The 22542-nt window shown below is 44.2% G+C and overlaps 1 protein-coding gene across 2 annotated transcripts in view; it reads left to right on the top strand.

The window, feature by feature from the left end:
• The window catches only part of LOC147108695 (DEP domain-containing mTOR-interacting protein-like), an 89165-nt gene that overhangs the window by 28448 nt on the left and 38175 nt on the right, over window positions 1-22542 (top strand). For both annotated transcript variants that reach the window (XM_086005413.1, XM_086005414.1), the window contains exons 3-7: window positions 7751-7874; window positions 10571-10749; window positions 12306-12488; window positions 13939-14079; window positions 17691-17761. In XM_086005413.1, coding sequence (XP_085861539.1) covers window positions 7751-7874; window positions 10571-10749; window positions 12306-12488; window positions 13939-14079; window positions 17691-17761 — 698 coding nt within the window. The remainder of the gene's footprint in view (window positions 1-7750; window positions 7875-10570; window positions 10750-12305; window positions 12489-13938; window positions 14080-17690; window positions 17762-22542) is intronic.

Here is a 22542-nt window from a genome sequence, read left to right as displayed (position 1 = left end):
CAAAGTGGACTGGGATCAGCTACTTGTAGGAAAATCCGCATCGGAGCAATGGGAGGCTTTCAGAAGGGAGATTGAGATCATGCAATGGCAAGATGTTCCCGTAAAGGTCAAGGGTGGTTCCAAAAGCCACAGGGAACCTTGGATGTCGGGATATACGAGAATGGATTAGGAAAAAAAGGAGGGCTTTTGGCAGATACAAAAGGCTAAAGACGGAGGAAGCCCTAGAGGAGTACAAAAAGTGCAGGGGGATACTTAAAAAAGAAATTAGGAGATCAAGGAGGGGCCATGAAATAACACTGGCGAGCAAAATAAAGGAAAATCCGAAGATGTTTTATAAGTATATTAAGGGTAAGAGGATAACTAGGGAAAAAATAGGGCCCATTAGGGACAAAAGTGGCAATCTGTGTGTGGAGCCGGAAGATGTAGGAGGGGTTCTAAATGAATTTTTTGCATCTGTTTTCACTATGGAGGAGGACGATGTAGACATAGAAATAGGGCAGGGGGACTGTGATATGCTCGAACATATTAACATCGAGAGGGAGGAGGTATTGGTGGTTTTAGCAGGCCTAAAAATGGATAAATCCCCAGGCCCGGATGAAATGTAAACCAGGCTGCTGTGTGAGGCAAAGGAAGAGATTGCGGGGGCTCTAACACATATATTCAGGACCTCTCTGGCCACAGGGGATGTGCCAGAGGACTGGAGAACCGCTAATGTAGTACCATTATTCAAGAAGGGAAGTAGGGAAAAACCGGGGAACTACAGGCCAGTGAGCCTAACATCAGTGGTAGGAAAATTATTGGAAAAAATTCTGAGGGACAAAATTAGTCTCCACTTGGAGAGACAAGGATTAATCAGGGATAGTCAACATGGCTTTGTCAAGGGAAGATCATGTCTGACTAATTTGATTGAATTTTTTGAGGGGGTGACTAGGTGTGTGGATGAGGGTAACGCAGTGGATGTGCTATACATGGATTTCAGTAAGGCCTTCGATAAAGTCCCGCACAGGAGACTGGTCAAGAAGGTAAGAGCCCATGGAATCCAGGGTGCCTTGGCACATTGGATACAAAACTGGCTTAGTGGCAGAAGGCAGAAGGTGATGGTCGAAGGTTGTTTTTGTGACTGGAAGCCTGTGGCCAGTGGGGTGCCACAGGGATCGGTGCTGGGTCCCTTGCTGTTTGTGGTCTACATTAATGACTTGGATATGAATGTAAAAGGTATGATCAGTAAGTTCGCGGATGATACAAAAATCGGTAGGGTGGTAAATAGCGAGGAGGGTAGCCTCAGTCTGCAGGACGATATAGATGGGTTGGTCAGATGGGCAGAACAGTGGCAAATGGAATTTAACCCGGAAAAGTGCGAGGTGATGCACTTTGGGGGGACTAACAAGGCAAGGGAATACACAATGAATGGTAAGACCCTAGGCAAGACGGAGGTGCAGAGGGATCTGGGGGTGCAAGTACACAGATCCCTGAAGGCGGCGGAACAGGTGGATAAGGTGGTAAAAAAGGCATATGGGATACTTGCCTTCATTAGCCGAGGCATAGAATATAAGAGCAAGGAGGTTATGATGGAGCTGTATAAAACACTGGTTAGGCCACAGCTGGAATACTGTGTGCAGTTCTGGTCGCCACACTACAGGAAGGATGTGATCGCTTTGGAGAGGGTGCAGAGGAGATTCACCAGGATGTTACCAGGGCTGGAGCGCTTCAGCTATGAAGAAAGACTGGGCAGATTGGGTTTGTTTTCCTTGGAGCAGAGGAGGCTGAGGGGGGACATGATTGAGGTGTACAAAATTATGAGGGGCATAGATAGGATGGATACTGAGGAGCTTTTTCCCTTAGTAGAAGGGTCAATAACTAGGGGGCATAGATTCAAGGTAAAGGGCGGGAGGTTTAGAGGGGATTTGAGAAAGAACTTTTTCACCCAGAGGGTGGTTGGAGTCTGGAACTCACTGCCTGAAAGGGTTGTGGAGGCAGGAACCCTCACAACATTGAAGAAGCATTTGGATGAGCACTTGAAATGCCATAACATACAAGGCTACGGACCAAATGCTGGAATATGGGATTAGATTAGACAGGGCTTGATGGCCGGCACGGACACGAAGGGCCTCTATCCGTGCTGTATAACTCTATGACTGTATGAGGGTGGCCAAGGCTGGGAACACAACATCCAGGGGTATTCAATATTCAGGAAAGATAGGCAAAAAGGAAAAGGAGGTGGGGTAGCATTGCTGGTTAAAGAGGGGATTAACACAATTGTAAGGAAGGATATTAGCTCTGATGATGTGGAATCTGTATGGGTAGAACTGAGAAATACCAAGGGGCAGAAAACGTTAGTGGGAGTGGTACATAGACCTCCAAACAGTAATGCGAAGGTTGGGGATGGCATTAAACGGGAAATTAGAGAAGCGTGCAATAAGGGCACAGCAGTTATCATGGGTGACTTTAATCTACATATAGATTAGGCTAACCAAATTAGTAACAATACTGTGGAGGAGGAACTCCTGGAGTGTATACGGGATGGTTTCCTGGACCAATATGTCGAGGAACCAACTAGAGATCAGGCCATCTTAGACTGGGTATTATGTAATGAGAAAGGATTAATTAGCAATCTTGTTGTACGAGGCCCCTTGGGTTGGAGCGATCATAATGTGATGGAATTCTTCATTAAGATGGAGAGTGAAGTAGTTGACTCAGAGACTAGGGTCCTGAATTTAAATAAAGGAAACTACGATGGTATGAGGCGCGAGTTGGGTAGGATTGATTGGGGAATGTCACTCAAAGGGTTGACGGTGGATAGGCAATGGCAAACATTCAAAGACCGCATGGATGAACTACAGAATTTGTTCATCCCAGCTTGGCATAAAAATAAAACAAAAAAGGTGACTCAACCGTGGCTAACAAGGGAAATTAGGGATAGCATAAGATCCAAGGAGAGGACATATAAATTGGCCAGAAAAAGCAGTAAACCTGAGGATTGGGAGCAGTTTAGGATTCAGCAAAGGAGGACAAAGGGATTAATTAAGAAAGGGAAAGTAGAATATGAGAGTAAGCTTGCAGGGAACATAAAAACTGACTGTAAAAGCTTTTATAGATATGTGAAGAGAAAAAGATTGGTGAAGTCAAGCGTAGGTCCCTTGCAGTCAGAATCACGGGAATTTATAATGGGGAACAAAGAAATGGCAGACCAATTAAATACATACTTTGGTTCTGTCTTCACAAAGGAGGACACAAATAACCTCCCAGAGATGTCGGGGAACATAGGGTCTGATGAAAGGGAGGAACTGAAAGAAATCAGTATTTGTAGGGAAATGGTGTTGGGGAAATTGACAGGATTGAAGGCCGATAAATCCCCAGGGCCTGATAATCTACATTCTAGGGTACTTAAGGAAGTGGCCCTAGAAATAGTAGATGCATTGCTGGTCATCTTCCAACATTCGATAGACTCTGGAACAGTACCCATGGATTAGAGGCTAGCTAATGTTACCCCACTATTCAAAAAAGGTGGTAGAGAGAAAACGGGGAATTACAGACCGGTAAGCCTGACATCGGTAGTGGGGAAAATGATAAAAGATGTAATAGCAGAGCGCTTGGAAAACAGTGATGAATCGGACAAAGTCAACATGGATTTACAAAAGGTAAATCGTGCTTGACCAATCTACTGGAATTTTTTGAGGATGTAACTGGTAAAATAGATAAGGGAGAACCAGTGGATGTGGTGTATTTGGACTTTCAAAAGGCTTTCGATAATGTCCCGCATAAGAGATTAGCGTGTAAAGTTAAGGCACATGGGATTGGAGGCAAGGTATTGACTTGGATAGAGAACTGGTTGGCAGACCGAAAGCAAAGAGTTGGAATAAACGGGTGTTTTTCCGAGTGGCAGGCAGTGACTAGTGGGGTACCGCAGGGATCGGTCCTTGGACCCCAGCTATTCACAATATATATTAATGATCTAGACGAGGGAACTAGATGTAATATCTCCAAGTTTGCAGATGACACAAAGCTGGGTGAGCGTGTGTGCTGTGAGGAGGATGCCGAGAAACTCCAGTATGATTTGGCAGGTTGGGTCATTGGGCAGAAGCATGGCAGATGCAATATAATGTGGATAAATGCGAGGTTATCCACTTTGGTGTCAAAAACAGGAAGGCAGATTATTATCTGAATGGCAATAGATTGGGAGAAGGGGAAGTGCAATGAGACCTGGGTGTCCTTGTGCACCAGTCGCTGAAGGTAAGCATGCAGGTGCAGCAGGCGGTTAAGAAGGCAAATGGTATGTTGGCCTTCGTAGCGAGAGGGTTTGAGTACAGGAACAAGGATGTCTTGCTGCAGCTGTACAGGGCCTTGGTGAGACCACATCTTGCGTATTGTGTGCAGTTTTGGTCGCCTTATCTGAGGAAGGATGTTCTTGTCATGGGGGAAGTGCAGCGAAGATTCACCAGGCTGATACCTGGGATGGCAGGAATGACGTATGAGGAGAGATTGGGTCGATTGGGCTTATACTCGCTGGAGTTTAGAAGAATGAGAGGGGATCTCATTGAAACTTATAAAATTCTAACAGGACTAGACAGACTAGATGCAGGAAGGATGTTCCCAATGGTCGGGGAGTCCAAAACCAGGGGTCACAGTCTAAGGATAAGGGGTAAGCCATTTAGGACAGAGATGAGGAGGAATTTCTTCACCCAGAGAGTGGTGAACCTGTGGAATTCTCTACCACAGAAGGCAGTAGAGGCCAATTCATTAAATATATTCAAGAAGGAGTTGGATATATTTCTTAAGGCTAAAGGGATGAAGGGATATGGGGAGAAAGCAGGGACAGGGTACTGAATTTGGATGATCAGCCATGATCTCATTGAATGGCGGAGCAGGCTCGAAGGGCCGAATGGCCTACTCCTGCTCCTACTCCTATTTTCTATGTTTCTATGGAGATTATTTTGACAAAAATTACCAATACTGCATCGACAGATTGCAGCACGCAGTTGGTACTTTCCCAGATTTACAGCTAACAGCTTGGTTTTCTTCGGCAAAGTTCAGTTTGAAATTAAATTCTCTTGTGCTCAATTGCTCTCTGTTCAGTGTGTGTGTGTGATATTTGCTTGTATGAAGATTGCAATAGTGACTTTTGGTGCTGGACTAAACAGTACTGTACATAAAATGTCTGAATATTGACATATATCTTGTAGAAAACTTTAATAGTTTAAAGCACCACATATAATTATTGAACACGATTTCAATATTCTGCACTAGCAGGAGTACTTACTTTTTACAGCATGTTAGTTAATAAGGTTGCAATTGAATGTTGCCTTACACAAAGGTTTATGGGGCATGTCTGTACTGGAGGTTCCTCTGCAATACTCAAGAAATGTAAGAATAAAGGGGTAGATTTTACAATTTGGTGCCACCAACATAGCTTTGCACAACAGGAGTACACGTTGAGAATTTAAAAGTGGAGGCCATTGTGCCTGATTCAAGTCCTGCATGATGTTCTGTCTTTTAAAATTAATGGATGAAAAATGATGCGAGCTGCGAATTGGCTGTTCTAACCTCTGCAGCCAAATTCCTCATTGCAAGTTCCATTTGTGTGAAGCTTTGCACTGGGAGAGCTAAATTGTGAAATTTACTTTGTAGGTTATCTTAAGGGAATATTAATACTTACTGTAAGTTGTTATTTAGAGGCATTTTTAACCTCAGCCCAACACTCCCCTAGATTTCACTGTGCAGTCTTTCTTTACTGCAAGGTGTAAGCTTTTAATTGTGATAAGCTTTCAGTAAAGAGGAAAGGTTTTTTTTTAGTTATTGCACTAAGCAGCAAAGTTACTGTTACAAATTATAGTGATAATGAAATGGAAAATGTGACAGGAGACCTCAGTAAACATTGGTTTAAAATGTGCACTGGCTTATACCTTCCATACATCATCTATACAGTATATAACACTAATAATACAGTTCATGATTTCTTTGTTAATCTTTTCATCTTGTGAAATGAGAATATTGCATGCTAATATGATGGTAGAAAAAAAGTAACCATTGTATTTTATTTTATCTTATCTTATGCCTACATGTACAGCAGCAGTACTTATTCTCCAGTTAAACATTAATCTTGTGTGTATTCAATTATCCAAATGTAAAAGGGTGAGGCCATTTGCCGAATAACCTGTGCTGCAATGTAACATCATTAAACCCAGAAGGATAATGATGGTTTCTGAATTAGAAAAATACATCTTAGCTGGGGTGGCTCAATGGCCAAGGTTCAATGCAGAGTGTCCTGTCTTAAGTACATGGTTATTTTAAGATCTTTATTCGACTCCACACTTTATTCAATCTTTTTCTCTTAAGGACTTACAAAGATGTAGCCTTTAACGACAAGAGTTTTCCTATAATGTTCTCTCTCATGAAGAAGCTGACTCGGGTACAGGACAATTCCACTAGCTGCAGCACCCCCTCCACAACCTTATTCATGTGGTGCTTCTTAGCCAAGATAGTGACTATGGGGACACCACAGCTGAATTTGACCCTGTCCACATGCGCATACGTTTCCAGCAATAATCCCTGAATAATGATCAGGAGAGCAAGTACTGTTTGACCTTTTCTTTCCTCTCCCCAGTTTAGACCAATTGTAGCAGCCTTCCTGTCACTCTTGAGACCAGCTAAATCCTCACAGACCAGGGATTGAACCTGGGACCTTCTTGGTCTGTAAATTTCTGTATCCCTCGGAGTGCTGCATTTATTCACTAAACCATTACTGGAAACCTTCCTCTACCTTCTACATTCCAAGAACTTACAGAAATTCCTGGAGGCCACTTTAGGGTTATCCAACATGACGGTGCTCATTATTTCCTCCATCGCTTTGTAATAATTATATTTAGAAAAATTTCAAAGAAACAATGCAGATCAAATGTTTGAATAAAACTAAAGTTAGGAAACTGCCAAATGGGATCAATGTGGTTGAAAGAGCAATATGCAAATGTGTTGTTTGCAAATGCAGTTTAAAAGAGCCTCTTTCTATTTTGGGAATTGGTTTAAAGGGCCTATTTATTTCAGAATAAGCCAGTTTTCTTATAAAGTGGGTGATGTTTGAATGATACAAAACCAGATCCTCTTCCACAATGAATAACACCTGTGCCTCCATGCAGATATTTTTACTTTCATAGGATATACAGCACAGAAACAGGCCATTTGGCCCAACCAGTCCATGCCAGAGTTTCTGTCCAATCGAGCCTCTTCCCATCCTTCCTCATCTAACTCTGCCAGCATAACCCTCTTCCCTTCTCTCTCATATGCTTATCTAGCTTCCCCTTAAATGCATCTATACTATTCACCTCAACTACTCCCTGTGGTAGCGCGTTTCACATTCTCACTATTGCAAGATTACTTCTGCAGACACTTTCTTTGATCTCAAGTGAAATTTACTTTTTTTTTAAACTGCTGGAGATTCATTCCACATGGAAATTAAGAAGTTCTTGGATGTTTGATATCATATTAAAGTTTCATCTGCTTGAGAGCCCCATTTTCCATTTTTCCCCTACATTATAACAGTGACTACACTTAAAAAAAAAAAAAAAAAAGTACTTCATTGACTGTAAAGCGCTTTGGGACGTTCTGAGGTCGTGAAAGGTGCTATATAAATGTAAGACTTTCTTTCTAGTCAATGCATTATTATAATAAATTTTGCCTCATTGGAAGATTATTAATTGCATTGGAATTACACTGTTATAAAATGAAATTAATCAATAGAATTTTTTTTAAATTTTAGTTTGTGATGGACATTCAGAGTTCAAGGATGCAAAACTTCTGTACAGATTCCGAAAAGATGATGGAACATTCCCATTAAATAAGGAAGTGAAGGTGTTCATGAGAGGTCAAAGTTTATATGAAAAGTGAGTTGCTTATAAAGTCATTGGATCTCTCTCTCTGCAAGCTGTGATCTGTCTGTCTATCTCATTCTGACATCCTTTAGTCTCAAGTCAATGAGGTTTACAATTCTAATAATTATTTTGCACAGTAGAGGCTGAATCCCAATTCTAACTAGAAGAGACAAACTGATCCCAGACGGACCAGTCCAGTCTAATATCTTTTTATGCGTTCTAATTTGAACACTAGAGTGGAAGAATGTTCAATTTTTAAATTCAGGTATCACAATTCATGAAAAAATATCAACTTTACCTGAAAACATTACAAAGTAACTTTTTGCTCTCACCTCTTGATGTTTATTAAATAAAAATGTTATAACAAACTTTCCTTTAACTCTAAACACCCTCACGTGTATATGCTCTATGCATAAAAAGGTATTTTAAACAATATATTTAATAATAAATAAAAAGAAAAATTTCAAATGCTTGAGATCTGAAATTAAAACTGAAAGTACTGGAAATGCACAGTAGGTCCATTAGCACCTGCACAAAGAAAAGACAGATTAACATTTCCTCAGAACCTTCATCAGAACTGAAAGAAAAGTAGTTGCCTCGCTGGGTATCAGCCTTGGCTCAGAAGTAGCACTCTGTCTTTTGTATGAGACATTAAACCGAGGCCTTGTCTGCCCTCTCGTGCACTTAAAATATCCCGCAGCACTATTCAAAGAAGAACAGGGGAGTTCTCCTGGTGTCCAATATTTATCCCTCAACCAATATTGCTAAAACAGAATGGCCCAGTAATTCCTGTCACAACGCGTGAGTACGGACGGGGTACTCACGTGTGTGCCCGGAGGAATTGCCGGTTTTCAGCATGCACCGCGCATGCGCTGAAAACCGGCATTTCCTGTCCTCTGACCCAAGGGGTTAAGAGGCAGAATGCATGTGACTGCACAGGCAGCGCGTGCGCAGTGAAATTCCTTTTTTTTTCCAGAGTTGCCCGAGTGTAAAGGCCTCCGGTTTTTACGCGTGGAAAAACCAGACGTAAGTACTTAGTTTTACAGGTAAGTGGGCTTTTAGTACAATTTAGAATTTTTTTTTCCACAGGTTTATTATTTTTAAAGAATTTACAGTAAGGTAAGTTTAGTTTTAGACCCTATTTTTAAAAATTTTTATTTTTTCAAAAAATTGATTAATTGTTTAAAACATTTTTAAAAACTTATTTATAGTTAATATAATCAGTGGGATATTTTTTAAAATTTTATTTAAAGTTTAAGTAGTGTTTTGGCAGCCCATACTTTTCATGAGTTTGACAGTTCTTACTCTCAAACTCATGAATGAGTTTCCCCTCCCCTGATTGGCTGCACAGTGCTCACCTGATCCCAGCCGGCACATTGCACTAACTACGCCGCTGGATCAGGTAAGCACATCGTGCCGACATCTGAACCGGGCCTGTGACAGGAAATGCAAGCAGGCCCGGGCTTCAGATGTCGGCGCGCCGGGTGAGTGCACATCGGGGGCTTGCACGCGCGGCAAGCTCCCGATCCTAATTTCAAGGCCATTATCTGGTCATTATCTCATTACTATTTTGTGGGACCTTGCTGTGCACAAATTGGCTGCTGTATTTCACTACATTACAACAGTGACTACATTTCAAAGTTATTTCATTGGCTGTAAAGCGCTTTGGGACATCCTGAGGTGGTGAAAGATTCTGTATAAATGCAAGTTTTTTTTTCTTAATTAAGGGAAAGGAAGGGCATCCAAAGCTACAGCTCCCTGGATGACTAAAGATATAGAGGTTAAAATGAGACAGAAATTGGAGGCTTATGACAATTGCAAGGTTAATAATATAGCAGAGAACCAAGCTGAATATAAGAAAGAAAGAAGCATTTATATAGTGCCTTTCATGATCACCAGATGTCTCAAAGTGCTTTACACGCAATGAAGTACTTCTGGAATATAGTCACTGTTGTAATGTAGGAAACGCGGCAGCGCATAGCAAGGTCCCACAAACAGCAGTGTGATGACCAGATAATCTGTTTTTGTTCTGTTAATTGAGGGATAAATATTGACCAGGACACCGGGGATATTTCCCCTGCTCTTCTTTGAAATAGTGCCATGGGATCTTTTATGTCCACCTGATAAATACTTGAAGGGAAAAGAATTACAGAACCATGGGGAAAAAGCAGGGATTATTTGGATAGCTCTAACAAAGATCTGCCACGGGTACGATGGGCCGAATGGCCTCCTACTGTGCTGTATCATTCTATGATTCTAACTATCAAGTGATGAAGGCAGCACTTTGCAGGCTTGGAAAATCACAGTAAATACTGGTGCTATATCCATTTGTTTCTTTATTTGGAGATGTTTATGATTGTGTAAAGGGTAATTAATGGTGTTCCTTCAACTTTTATGTAATACAGATAGACGGGAACTGGCTCAAACTGATGTATGTTTTTTTTATGGGCACACACTTTCCAGATTGTAGAAGGCTGCTCAACTTGTTTTGGGCTTGGTGCCTCAAAGTGTTGTTTGAATCCCAGCCAGAAGAGCAAAGATACATGTCCAAGTCGTGCCCGCCTATTGTACTTGTTTGAATCATGCCTTCTATCAAGTTAGAACAAGGTGTTTTTGATGCCCATTAGGAGAGTGGTTTAGACTGTCCTAGCTTCCCAAACCATGTTCATTTTGGGATTTATACATCTGTACAATTCTACAATTGACAGGCTTATAAGTTCTGAGAACACAATCATGAAATTACAAGAAGAAAATGGAGTGAAGTACCAGCGTGCTGTTTTTGGCTGTGAAATGATTGACTGGCTAATAAAAGAGGGGGAGGCCTCATCGAGGAAGGATGCGGTGGAGCTGTGCCACAGAGAGCTCGAACATGGAATCATTCAACACGGTGAGGAAAGTCTGGCAATGACTGCTTATTCATTAGATCTATCTTTTTTATAGGTCCTTTACTGATATAATTTATATTTATAAATGCAGCCACCCATATCCTGTTCCACACTAAGTCCTACACTTCCATCATTCCCCATCCTCACAGACCTATCCCTGTCCTCCAATGTGTTAAGTTTAAACATTGCATCTTCAAAACTTGCTTTTACTCTACCCTATCTCTACAGCCTCCTCCAGCCTTCTATCCCCCGCCTGCCACCACCATCATTTGGTCATTTAACTTTGACCTTTCATGTGTTCCCTCCCCTTCTTCACCCCACCATGAGTGGCACAGTTTTCAGCCACCTTGGCTCCACTCTGGAGCACCCACCCTGAACCCCTGGGGCTCTCCACTTCTCCATCCTTTTTAAAAACTGGCAACATTAATGTGTTTCTGTTTGAGCTAGAATTTTGTTTTGGGTTCAGTTCTCCATAACATGCAATTGCACTCCATGACAAGTTTGAACATATATAATTTGCAGGCTGAGGGCCAAGGCTATTTAAGTATTTGACAAACTAGTTCGATAAATTAATATGACGTGGTGCTGTCAACTTTCCAGAATTCTGGTACAAAGAGGCTTAAAGGCTGAAGTTCAATTAGAACAAATATTAAAATCCTTGAAAGTAAACCTTTTGAAGACATCACTAGCTTTTCTGATCCTATATAAGAAATGTACAGTTTATGCAGAAGTTATGGCCCCGATATTAGCCTGGAGGCAGGTAGGGAACGGGGTGGAGGGAGGGGGTGGGGGGGTGGTGGTGCTGTTTCGCGGTCAGGAAACACAGAAGAGCAGGCTTCAGGAAGAATGGATATTCCTTGGGTCCTGCCGAATTTAACGCTTGGTTACCAGTCGCCTCCCCCAACCCCCCCCCCCCCCCCCCCACCCCGGCCACTTCCGTTAAAACTGGAACTGGGTGAGTTTGAGGCGGGTCGGGTTTGAGATTTTTATCATTTTAATATCCCACCCAACCCAAACCCACCTGTTTTGGGGGGGTTAAAATTCCTCTTCTATATTTCCCTCCATTTAGTGCTAGTGAAAAAGCTGTTGTAAATATTAAATGCCGAGTAGTTAAATAGGAGTACAAAGCAGAGGGAAATATACTTGCCAGTGTTAAACACTTCCAGGTCAGGCATAGCACAATTAGATGTAGAATAAGGCACCAGTGTGACATTTTTTGTTTTCTACACCAGTGATCGTATGGCTTCTCTGAGTAAAATTGTCAAGTTTGTGCCAAATTAGGGGTAGTTTTGTGCTCTGAGCCCGTATCCACTAGGAACTCAAACCCAAACTGAGTTTAGATATGATCCTTAGAGACACTAAACCAATGAGACTTGCATTTCATTGGTCTGGATTGGATTGCAATCTAGGTTTCGGAGGTGAAAGACAAATGAGTACCCCACTGTGCTAGCCAATGCTCCAGCATCTCCAATTGTCGAATACAAATATAATTCTGGAAATGGAAGAGCCTAAACTAACACGACGGCATTGATTGAGCAAATGGTTTGTTGTTTTGCAGTCTCCAACCGTCACCACTTTTTTGACAGTAACTTGCTGTACCAGTTCCGCATAAACTTTCGCCGAAGACGACGACTCACTGAGCTGTTGAATGAAAACTCATGGACAGCACAGGAATCCCATGACAGCCCATTCTGCCTGCGAAAGCTGAATCCAGAACAGGGTGGCTCTAGTTTTCTCTCAGGTAGAAAGGTTTCCGAGTGGTATATACTGGTATAACATGTACCTGGGCGTTGGTTTATATTTCTACAAAGCATGTTGTTTGTTTCATTGCTCAAATGTGAATACACAGCATTTTTCAGAATCAATTTTCTGGAAACCTTTTCAATTTATACAGTTTGTAAACAAAGTTGTGAAATCTCTTTGTTCTGATGTTGATTAATTAATTTACCATATGATTCTTTAATTTCTTATTGCTACAAATTCAAAATTTTCCAATGTTTTCAGTGAAGTATCAGCAACTCATTTTGATCTGGTTTGTAGAAATATAGGGGGGAAAATTGGCTCGTGCTCCCTTTGGGGCGCTAACTTCACCGGGGTGCTACTTTTAGCGCCCCGAAAAAGTTGGCACCCCCACACTCGAAATTGAATGGTAGCGCCCCAAGCAGGAGCCGGGGCACTACTGGAAGCGCTCCCTCTCCCTCTTGGGGTGCTCCCATTGAATATTGTGGCGCTACGTGCAGCAGCGCCAAGCGCATCTGCATGTAGCGCTGCAGTACTGCAGGCCTCCCTCCCCTGATTAAAGGGGAGGGGCCTAGCGGGGCCCTGCTGGACCACCGGGGAGCGGGGTGCCGAGTGCTGGGCTGACCGATCGCGGCTGGCACCCTGCAGAGGAGGCCAGAGGGGGCAGATGCTGGCAGGCGGCCCAAAAAGAAAGGCCACCTGGTCCCTGCCCTTTAATTTGCGCTGCCCTGGCCGCAAACACGGCACCCTGACCCTGACCCTCGGGGCGCTAACTGGAGGTGCAAAGCAACCGAATTTTTCCCCCATAGAATTCATGTTAGCAGCCCATTGGTTAAAGTGTTCACCCAATAATCGGAATCACAATATGGGTTCCACTGGTCGGTGAGTTGGTAACTCGAGGGGATGAATTTAAGATCATCAGCAAAAGAATTAGAAGCGAGGTTAGGAGAATTTTTGCACAGAGGGTGGTTGGGACATGCAATGCCCTCCTAGAGACACTTGTGTAAGTGGAGTCCATATTAGTGTTTAAAAAGGAAGTGGATAAATATTTGGGGAAAAAAACTGTAAAAGGGTTTGGGAAAAGAGCAGAGCAATGGGACTAGCTGGAGAGCTCCCAGAGCAGGTACAGTACAAAGGATCAAATTCTATGATTCTTTGGTTGAGGAAGGTCCTTTGGCCCATTTGATCTCAGAATACTAACCCTACCCTCTGAAGCATTAGTGTGGACTGTGAAAGCCTGAGAACAATGGGGATGAGCTAGTAAGGGGTACATGCACAGGCATTCTTCATCCTTTCAAAAACATTTTCTGCCTCGATGGACCAGCTGTCTTCCTCGGTTTTATCTTCCAGATTTAATGTTTTGGCTATCTTACTATTGATGGGAATGAATCTGTGATAATTGGCGGCCCATGCGAGAAAAGCCTAACTTGTTTCCTGTTCCTTATTTCTAGTGCAAACCAACAAAGAGATAAAGGTGGTGTCGGCTGTGCGCCGGAGCAGCATTACCTCTGCTGTCACAGGAAGCACAGCCTTTTTCAACACAACCCCCAGCCTTACCTGCTTGCCTTCAGTGGAGTGTAACCCTAAATCAGGTCAGAGCAGTGCAATCTAAATAAGCTCCTATCTCTCTGTTATCTTGTGTGCACATTCTGACATTGCTCCAGACCTGAGCTCCTCTCCCCCATTATTAGCTGTTTCCTGGCCCACTCTACCTCTCCTTCATCCCCTGTCTCCTCTAGCCTCTTGGTACTCATTCTCCCCCATTTGCCTCACCCTTTTTCTCCTGCAACTTGCCCTTAACAGTTTCCTGCCCCACTTGATGATTCTCCACTGCCCTGCTTCTTTCGTATTGTTGCTCCAGGCTCATGTCCACAGCTTCCCGCTCTCGATTCTAGACATTTCCATCATGCCCCTGCAGAACCCATCACTCTCTCTCCCAGATTAGCGGCCTCAACTGCCCATCCCCCCTCCCATCACCATCTATCTGATTGTCCTACTGGGTCTCCACTAGATCACTGGGTCATCCATATCATCTTTGCAAACAAGACCTCCTTCCACATTCACAAGATTACAAGATAATTATGGATAAGGAACGGCATTCGGTTCATAGTTTATCCAGAAAAATCCTACTGTTCTCCACAACCTTATTTTGGATGAGTCTATCAAAAGCCTGGCCTGGCCAAGGACAGTGACTCCTTCCCCCTCCACAAAGAAAACCTTGTCTGGTTATGTGCTCCACTATGTTCGATGCCCAAATTATTATGTTGGTCATAAAGCTCTCATTATTTAAGAGGTTAATTTTCTGCTTGATCAAATCCTAATCTGTGAAAATCATTGCTGTGCTGTGATAATTCAAAGCCCTTTTACTAAACTTAATGAATGATGGAAATGCTGACAGGAAACTTTGGTGTTCCAACAACTTTATAAATTCATGGGCCCCGATAGTTACGGGAAGGGGGGGTGGAGATTATGCGGGGAGTTCGAAAATGACCAAAGAGCCCGGCAAGGCTGAATTTTACGGCAGGACCTCATTAACATTTTTTAGTTCCATTTCCCGTCCGGCCCTCGGCCAAATGGACAGCCTGGTCAGCTGGGAGGGAACATCAGCAGCAGGAGGCTGCAGTTGGGGATGCTCCCTGGCAATTGGGACAGGGGAGAGAGACCGCAATTGGGAGAAGGGAAGAGAACCCGTGATCGGGGTGGGAGGGGGGTAGCGGGAAAGAGAGGTTGCGTTCGGGTGGGGAGGGGACTGATGATCAGGGCTGGGAGAGGCCGAAGGCTTCCTTGAGGGGCCATGGGGGAGCACTCCTACTCCTCCTGGCCAACAAATAGTGCCAAAGGCACTTACATTGTCGAGCCGGCAGCTCCTGCCTCCCTTTCACTTCCGGGTTTCCTGACCCCTGGGAAACCCCTACAGCAAGTCAATTTTAAATTGGGTGCCCAATTACACTGTGGGAGCCTGATTTAAATATGTTAATTAAGTGTCCCGCCTCACCACGACAGGACACTCGAGTCGCCCTGATATCCACCACTGTAAAACAGGCAGCATGCGCGGTGTGTTGGGATCGCGTTCCCCATATTTAACTCTTTAAATCCCTCTCCCACCCATTGTGGGAGGATTAATATCAAAGCCATTGTTTGAAAAATACATTTGCGATTAGAGAGCCAAGATTTAAGTAGAATTTTTCTCCTCTTATCATCATTATGTAAAAGTAGTTACAGCAAAGCTTTGCACATTTGAAGATTTTTCTTGTTTAGGCATGAACCTTTGTGATCATTTCTAATCTCAGAGGTCAGTGTCATTTATTTTGCATCCAGATAGCCTGCTCTTACAGGCCCGTATTAATCTAGTCTGAGCTGTGTGCGCTGTCAAAATAGTGTTATTCCCTCACTCTTTGTTTAGACCATCCATTGTTGCGAAATGTTTCACGGGTATTAATTAACCACACGGTTTCAAAAACTTTCTATTTTGTATAAAAACAAAGTTGCAACCAGTTATGTTTTACTCATTAATGAGGCTCTGTATGCTGTTCTGGGAGCAGTGTAGTTGGCTATTGCCATAAATAGTTAATTATTAGACAGCCCTGTCCTTGTTCCTGTTCTCCCACCTGCAGGCTCTGCTTGGCATGCTGCAAGTTGTAATCTGATCACAGGTCTTTGAGATTTAGTATGTATAATAAAACTACATCTTTACTGGGGCGTAAAGCCTGTTAAATAACAAAGATTCTGAGTTAAATTGATTTAATGTAATACAAAGGCAATTAACAAAAAGAGTCAATTTAAATACTTCAGAGATACTGAGGTATTTTTTGTAATTGTTTTGGAAGAGACTTGTTTTAATAGATAACAGAAAAAAGAGCATTTAAATCTTTTGGGGGAAAACTAAAACATACAGGTAACTCATCCATGCAAGGTGGATAAAGCTAGTCTTTGTTACTTTAGCATTGTAAATCTCACGATGTAAGAAAGTTTGTTCAATTTATATCTGGACACTGAAACTCAAGGATTTTTCAGTGGGGAACTTGTGCTGCCAAAAGCTAATCAGGAGCAAGTAAGTATGCTAAATCAGAGAAACTAGGTCATGAACTGGTTTTATCAAAGAAAGCGTTAGGCTAGGACAAAGCTCATCACTAAGTTTTTGGCACTCCTGCCTCTAAGTCAGAAAGCTGTGGGTTCAAGCCCCACTCCCAAGATACGTGTACATGCTCCAGGCTGACACTCCATTACAGTAGTGAGGGAGTAATGCATTGTTGGAGTTACTATCCTTTAAATCAAATGTTAAACCAAGATGCTGGTGGTAATTTTTAACTTGGGCCCAAAATGGGTGCATAGTCAGCGGTGTGTCTGCGGCGCCTACACAAAGCCACCATTGTCATGTTCAGGCCTCATCTCAATTTAACCGACGAGCTGCAGGCACCAAACGGGCATTTCATTACTGAGGGTGAGGGAATAACACTATTTTGACAGTTTTGGAAAGCTGAAAATTGGCCAGCTTCAGCATGGACCCAGCTGGCAGGTTGGGCCTGTTTGAGCGGGGGCGGGAAAGAGAGTCCATCCTGCTCCTCCGGGTCCCACAAAAATTCCCTCCCAAAAATTACCCAGGCCGTTTACGGAGTGGTCTCCAGCGGTCCCTTAAAGGACTGCTGGTTAGGCTGCTCAATGTCTGGTACGACTGAGTCTAGTGTGCATGGTGCACGCGCCGCCCGTTTTACATTAAAATGGCCATCGGTGCCCTGTAGCTGGTGTAGGACCCCTGATTGCATATTTAAACAACTCCCTGCCTGTTTTGGGCAGGCGTGCTGAGCACCCATTTAAAGGCCTGTCTGAAAGTTGAATCAGGCAGGCCTTGGGCATCAAAGGGGTCTCTACGGTTTACTTCTGCCAGTCGCCTGTTTTTCAGGCGAGAAACAGGCAAATTGAAAATCACGCCCCCCCTCCTCGTTTAGTTGTGGAATTTGTCCAAATAAGTCACAGCATTTCAAAATAATTAATTGTGTTAAGAACTTTGAAATGCTACGACAGATATGAAAAAGCACCTTATAAATACAAGTCTTTCTTTTAACTAACTATAGTAAAATAAAATGATTCCATCCTACCATCCATCCATCCTAGGGCTTGGTGGGTTTCTCATGTAAAGTCATTTTATTGGTTTTAAAATGTTAACATACTGTGTGCAAACACTTACTGGTGCTTAATGTTGTAGTGTTGAAGAAACCAGTAACTAATGAAGAACTCCTGTCACCTGGAGCACCTTACTTAAAGAAAACATTAACAGTAAGTGTGCATTCCTCGAAGCTTTAATCAGTTACTGCAGTGGAGCTGTGGTACAGTCTAAATGGAAATTTTAAACTGAAATACTGCCACAGGAGAGTTAAGCATGCTTTTCTCAAATTGTATGAAATTTTGTGTAAGATCCAATGTTATCATTGTGCAGAAGCATATCTGTTAACTGTAGTGTAAATCACTGGGCCTGAAATCCCGACACTCTAGCTTAGGTCCTGCCTGCTGGTGATCTGTGCCGTTTGAGTATGTGGGGTCAGGAGGTCACCTAATTCGAATTCCACCCCTCACAAGTATCTTCAACACTAGGTGTGCATCTTGGGTACTCGCTTTCTCCCAAAGGCCAGGAAAATTACCCGTCTGGTGTCAGTCCTTTGGGGGTGGGGGGGAGGGGTTGGGCACCAGGTTCCCCTCCCCATTCTGGAAAAAGTTGACATCCATTTTGTAAAGGGGCCATGAAAAAGTGATTAGATTCACAATCTTCGGGGTTCAGGCTGCATCCCAGACCTGGATCCATAAGGCCCGTTTCCGCCACTTGAGCAGCTGGCATACCAGCTGCTGAACCTGTCTGTGTCAACTGAGAGGTTGTGAATGTGAGAACTCCTGACATTGGGAATCTCTGCCCTGGCCCACCCCTCTGATGCTAGGAGCCTTGTAATGGGTAGGTGGAGCCTCTGACCTATGAGGCCCCAATGTCAGGGGGGACCTGACGTATTTTCCAGCTCTTCTGCCTCACTCCTGTTGTGGCAGGAGTGCACCAAAAGTGCCAAGAATTTTCTTGGAAAATCGCAGGCATTCAGCTGGGAGTGGGGAATCTCAGAAGCACCCTATAAAGAAAACATGAAAGTTGTAGTGTATGTGCCTTTAAGTCAGAACTACTTTTACAGCTCCTGTATACTGTAGTACCGGCAGTGACCACACCTGTATATAAGCTTTGCGCATGCCTCTGTACCCCCAGTCTTGAGACTACCCTCCTCCAGTAAAGACCTGTTTATTGTTAATGTACGGCATCCGTGTGATTATTTAATAACAGCATATCCACTGAACCACGGATCCAACAGTGGCGACGAGTGTCGATTCGAATCTACCTGCAACATAAAAAAAAAAATAGTCGAGGCCAGGAACACGGGCGTCGACCACGAGCAACCGCCCAACAGTCAGGCAGAGATTGAACTTTGCAGGGGAGGCTGTGGAGAGCCAGGCTTGGTTCCCCAGCCACGACGAGCAGCAAGAGACCGACGACAGGTCCAGCGCAGACCCTTCCCGAGCAGCGGCGGCTGGAGCCGACCGGCGGCGGAGAGAAAGCCGAGCAGTGTTGATGGGGTAAGACAGAGGGTGAAGAGCGCAGGGCGCAGCCGGGGGTTGAACACCGAGCGGCGTTGAGAAAAAGAAAACAAACCGGAGAGAGAGAGGGTAAAGAAACAGCCGGGTTCTAGACTGAGCGGCGTTGAAAAATATAAAAAGAATGCGCAGAGCATAGCCAGGACTCACGGGCTTAACAGGGTCCGCGGGGCGAAGAAAGGGGAGCGCGGGAGACGCCATTGAGCCGCGGAGAAGAAGAAAGAGCACGGGAGACGCCATTTTTAGAAGCCGCAGCGGAGAAGAAGGGCGAGCGCGGGAAGGAAGGAAAGCGCGAGAGACGCCATTTTGTGCCAGCGGAAAAGAAGGGGAAGCGCGGGAGGCGCCATTTTTGACAGTTAACTCACACCCAAGGATGCCGAAGAGTGGCAGTATCTCTACGTTCGACAATGAAGTCGAAGATTGGGCGACATATGTGGAACGTATTGAGGTGTACTGCAGGGCGAATGAAGTGCCAGATGCTAATAAAGCACTGGTTCTGTTAAATTCCATGGGTGCAAAAACTTATGGGTTACTGCGAAATCTAATAACCCCAGAGAAGCCGGTAAACAAGAATTTTGAAAGCATAGTAGAAATCCTACAGGACCACTTAAACCCCACACCGCTGCTGATAGCAGAACGATTTAAGTTCCATAAAAGGAACCAACACAAAGACGAAAGCAATGCTGAGTACCTAACGGAATTGTGCAAGCTATCGAAACACTGCCAGTTTGGAGCGGGACTAGCAGATACGTTAAGGGACAAGTTTGTGTGTGGGCTACAAAGTGAAGGAACCCAGAAACGGCTTCTATCAGAAAAGGACCTTACGCTGGACAAAGCTTTCAGTATGGCAGTATCACACGAAGCAGCCGCAAGGGGCGCTGCAGAGATACAACGGAGACCGCAAGAATATGGCACCAATGAAATGTCCTATGGAACAGGGAAGTGCTATCGCTGCAGCAGAACAACACATGACCAGAAAGATTGTTGGTTCAAGGACCAAGTGTGCAGACAGTGTGGGAAAGCAGGACACATAGCAAGAGTCTGCAGGTCTGGGAAGAAAACCAACAGTAAGAAATCTCTACAGGAGCAGCACAAAAAGGTACACCAGGTGATGGACAGTGGTTCAGACGAACAGAAAAGTGACAATCAAGGAGCTGGGTTGTCTGAAACTACATAAGGTAACAGAAATGGAGGATCACCAGACTATCTGGGTTACACTCAAGATAGACGGAGTCCAAGTGAAAATGGAATTGGACACAGGGTCAGCTCTAACAGTCATAAATCAAAGAGACTACAAGCGGCTGTTTTCACACATACCCTTGAAAGCTACAGAGATTGTCTTGAAGATGTATACGGGGCAAAAAGTCTACCCCAAAGGAAAAATAAGGCTGTAAGTGACATATAAAGGCCAGGAAATACCTAAAATGGATATATATGTATTGCCAGATGGAGGACCACCACTGCTAGGACGTGAATGGATCCAGAAGATACAATTAGATTGGCATTCCATACATGCACTGAAGGTTGAGGCCAAAAAGGATGATGACGTCACACCTGGACGACTGTCAAAAATGCTAACTGACGCAAAAGAAGTGTTCCAGGAGGGACTCTGAACACTAAAAGGCATAACAGCAACGATTAAAATAGAGGAAAATGCAAACCCAAAGTTTCTGAAGGCCAGACCAGTGCCTTATGCGATCAGACCAGCTGTTAAAGCAGAGCTGGAAGGGTTGGAACGTTCAGGAGTACTGTCCAAAGTGGACTGGAGCGAGTGGGCTACACCCATCGTTCCTGTAATGAAGAGGTCGTTGAGTAATACGCCTGGGGAACCAAAGAAGGTCCGCATCTGTGGGGATTTTAAGGTGACAGTGAACCCAGTCCTTCACACGGTGCAATATCCGCTTCCACGAATTGAGGATATTTTTGCCTTGCTATCTGGAGGTAAACGCTTCACCAAAATTGATCTAGCCCAGGCGTACTTGCAAATGGAGGTAGAAGAAGCTTTGGAACAATACCTTACGATCAACACTCATAAAGGTCTCTATCAATACAACCGGCTGGTGTTTGGAGTAGCCTCGGCTCCGGCTATCTGGCAAAGGGCGATGGATCAGGTCCTGCAAGGGATTCCAGGGACCCAGTGTTATTTGGACGACATCTTGGTCACGGGCGAAAATGACGGTGATCACCTCGCCAACTTGGAGAAGGTGCTCACCAGATTAAAGGAGTATGGGCTACGAGCTAATCGCCAGAAGTGCGAGTTTTTCCAGAAACAGATCTTGTATTGTGCCCACGTCATCGATGAAGAGGGGTTACATAAGTCCCCTGACAAGATTGAGGCAGTAGTCAAGGCTCCAGCACCGGAAAATGTGTCACAACTGATGTCGTTCCTCGGGCTGGTAAACTACTACCACAAGTTGTTACCAAATTTGTCTACGGTATTACACCCACTGAACACCCTACTGCAAACAGGGGTACCATGGAAGTGGGATGACGAACGTAGACGAGCTTTCCAGAAGTGTAAAGAATTGATCACATCAAAAGAGGTGTTGGCCCATTTCAACCCAGCACTGCCAATTCGTTTGGCATGTGATGCATCACCCTATGGTATTGGAGCGGTGCTGTCGCACAAATTCCCAGACTGGTTGGAGAGGCCAGTAGCCTTTGCATCTCGGTCACTAACCTCAGCCGAGCGCAACTACGCCCAGATTGATAGGGAGGCCCTCAGCCTAGTATGGGGAGTAAAAAAATTCAACCACTATCTGCATGGGCAGAAGTTCACCTTGCTGACTGACCACCAACCACTTGTCTCCATCTTTAAACCTAAGAAGGGCGTTCCAGTGATGACTGCACAGCGGTTACAAAGATGGTCCCTGTTTCTAGGGGCGAATCAATATGAAATAGAATATAAAGGCACGAAACAGCATGGGAACGCTGATGGGCTATCCCGCCTGCCACTGCCTACTGTGGAGGAAGCACCAGCAGTGGACCCTATCGAGATATTTTATTCGTCAATAATTGAACGATTGCCAGTAACGAACCCGGATATAGAGAAGGAGACCCGCAATGATCCGACGCTGTCTCGGGTATATGAATTGACGGTGAGGGGATGGCCAACTCATGGCGACTCACTGTTGCCAGCATTCTCATCCAGAAGAGAACAGCTGTCAGTATGCCAGGGGACAGTGATGTGTGGATCCAGAGTGATGATTCCACCCAAGTTAAGGGAGAGAGTGCTAAATGAGCTACATGAAGGTCATCTGGGGGGAGTGAAAATGAAAAGCCTTGCTAGGGCTTACGTGTGGTGGCCGGGAATCGATCAACAAATCGAAGACCTAACTAAGAGCTGCTTAGGATGCCAGAAGGTCCAAAATGCACCACCACATGCCCCTCTACACCCATGGGAGTGGCCCTCCTCTCCATGGCAACAGGTGCAT

The sequence above is a fragment of the Somniosus microcephalus genome, chromosome 13, assembly GCF_052327205.1.
Source record: "Somniosus microcephalus isolate GS21.2 chromosome 13, FLI_Smic_1.0, whole genome shotgun sequence".
In the NCBI taxonomy this organism is placed as follows: Eukaryota; Metazoa; Chordata; class Chondrichthyes; order Squaliformes; family Somniosidae; genus Somniosus; species Somniosus microcephalus.
Note: the sequence above shows the minus strand (reverse complement) of the source record. Positions and strands in the feature narration are given on the sequence as shown.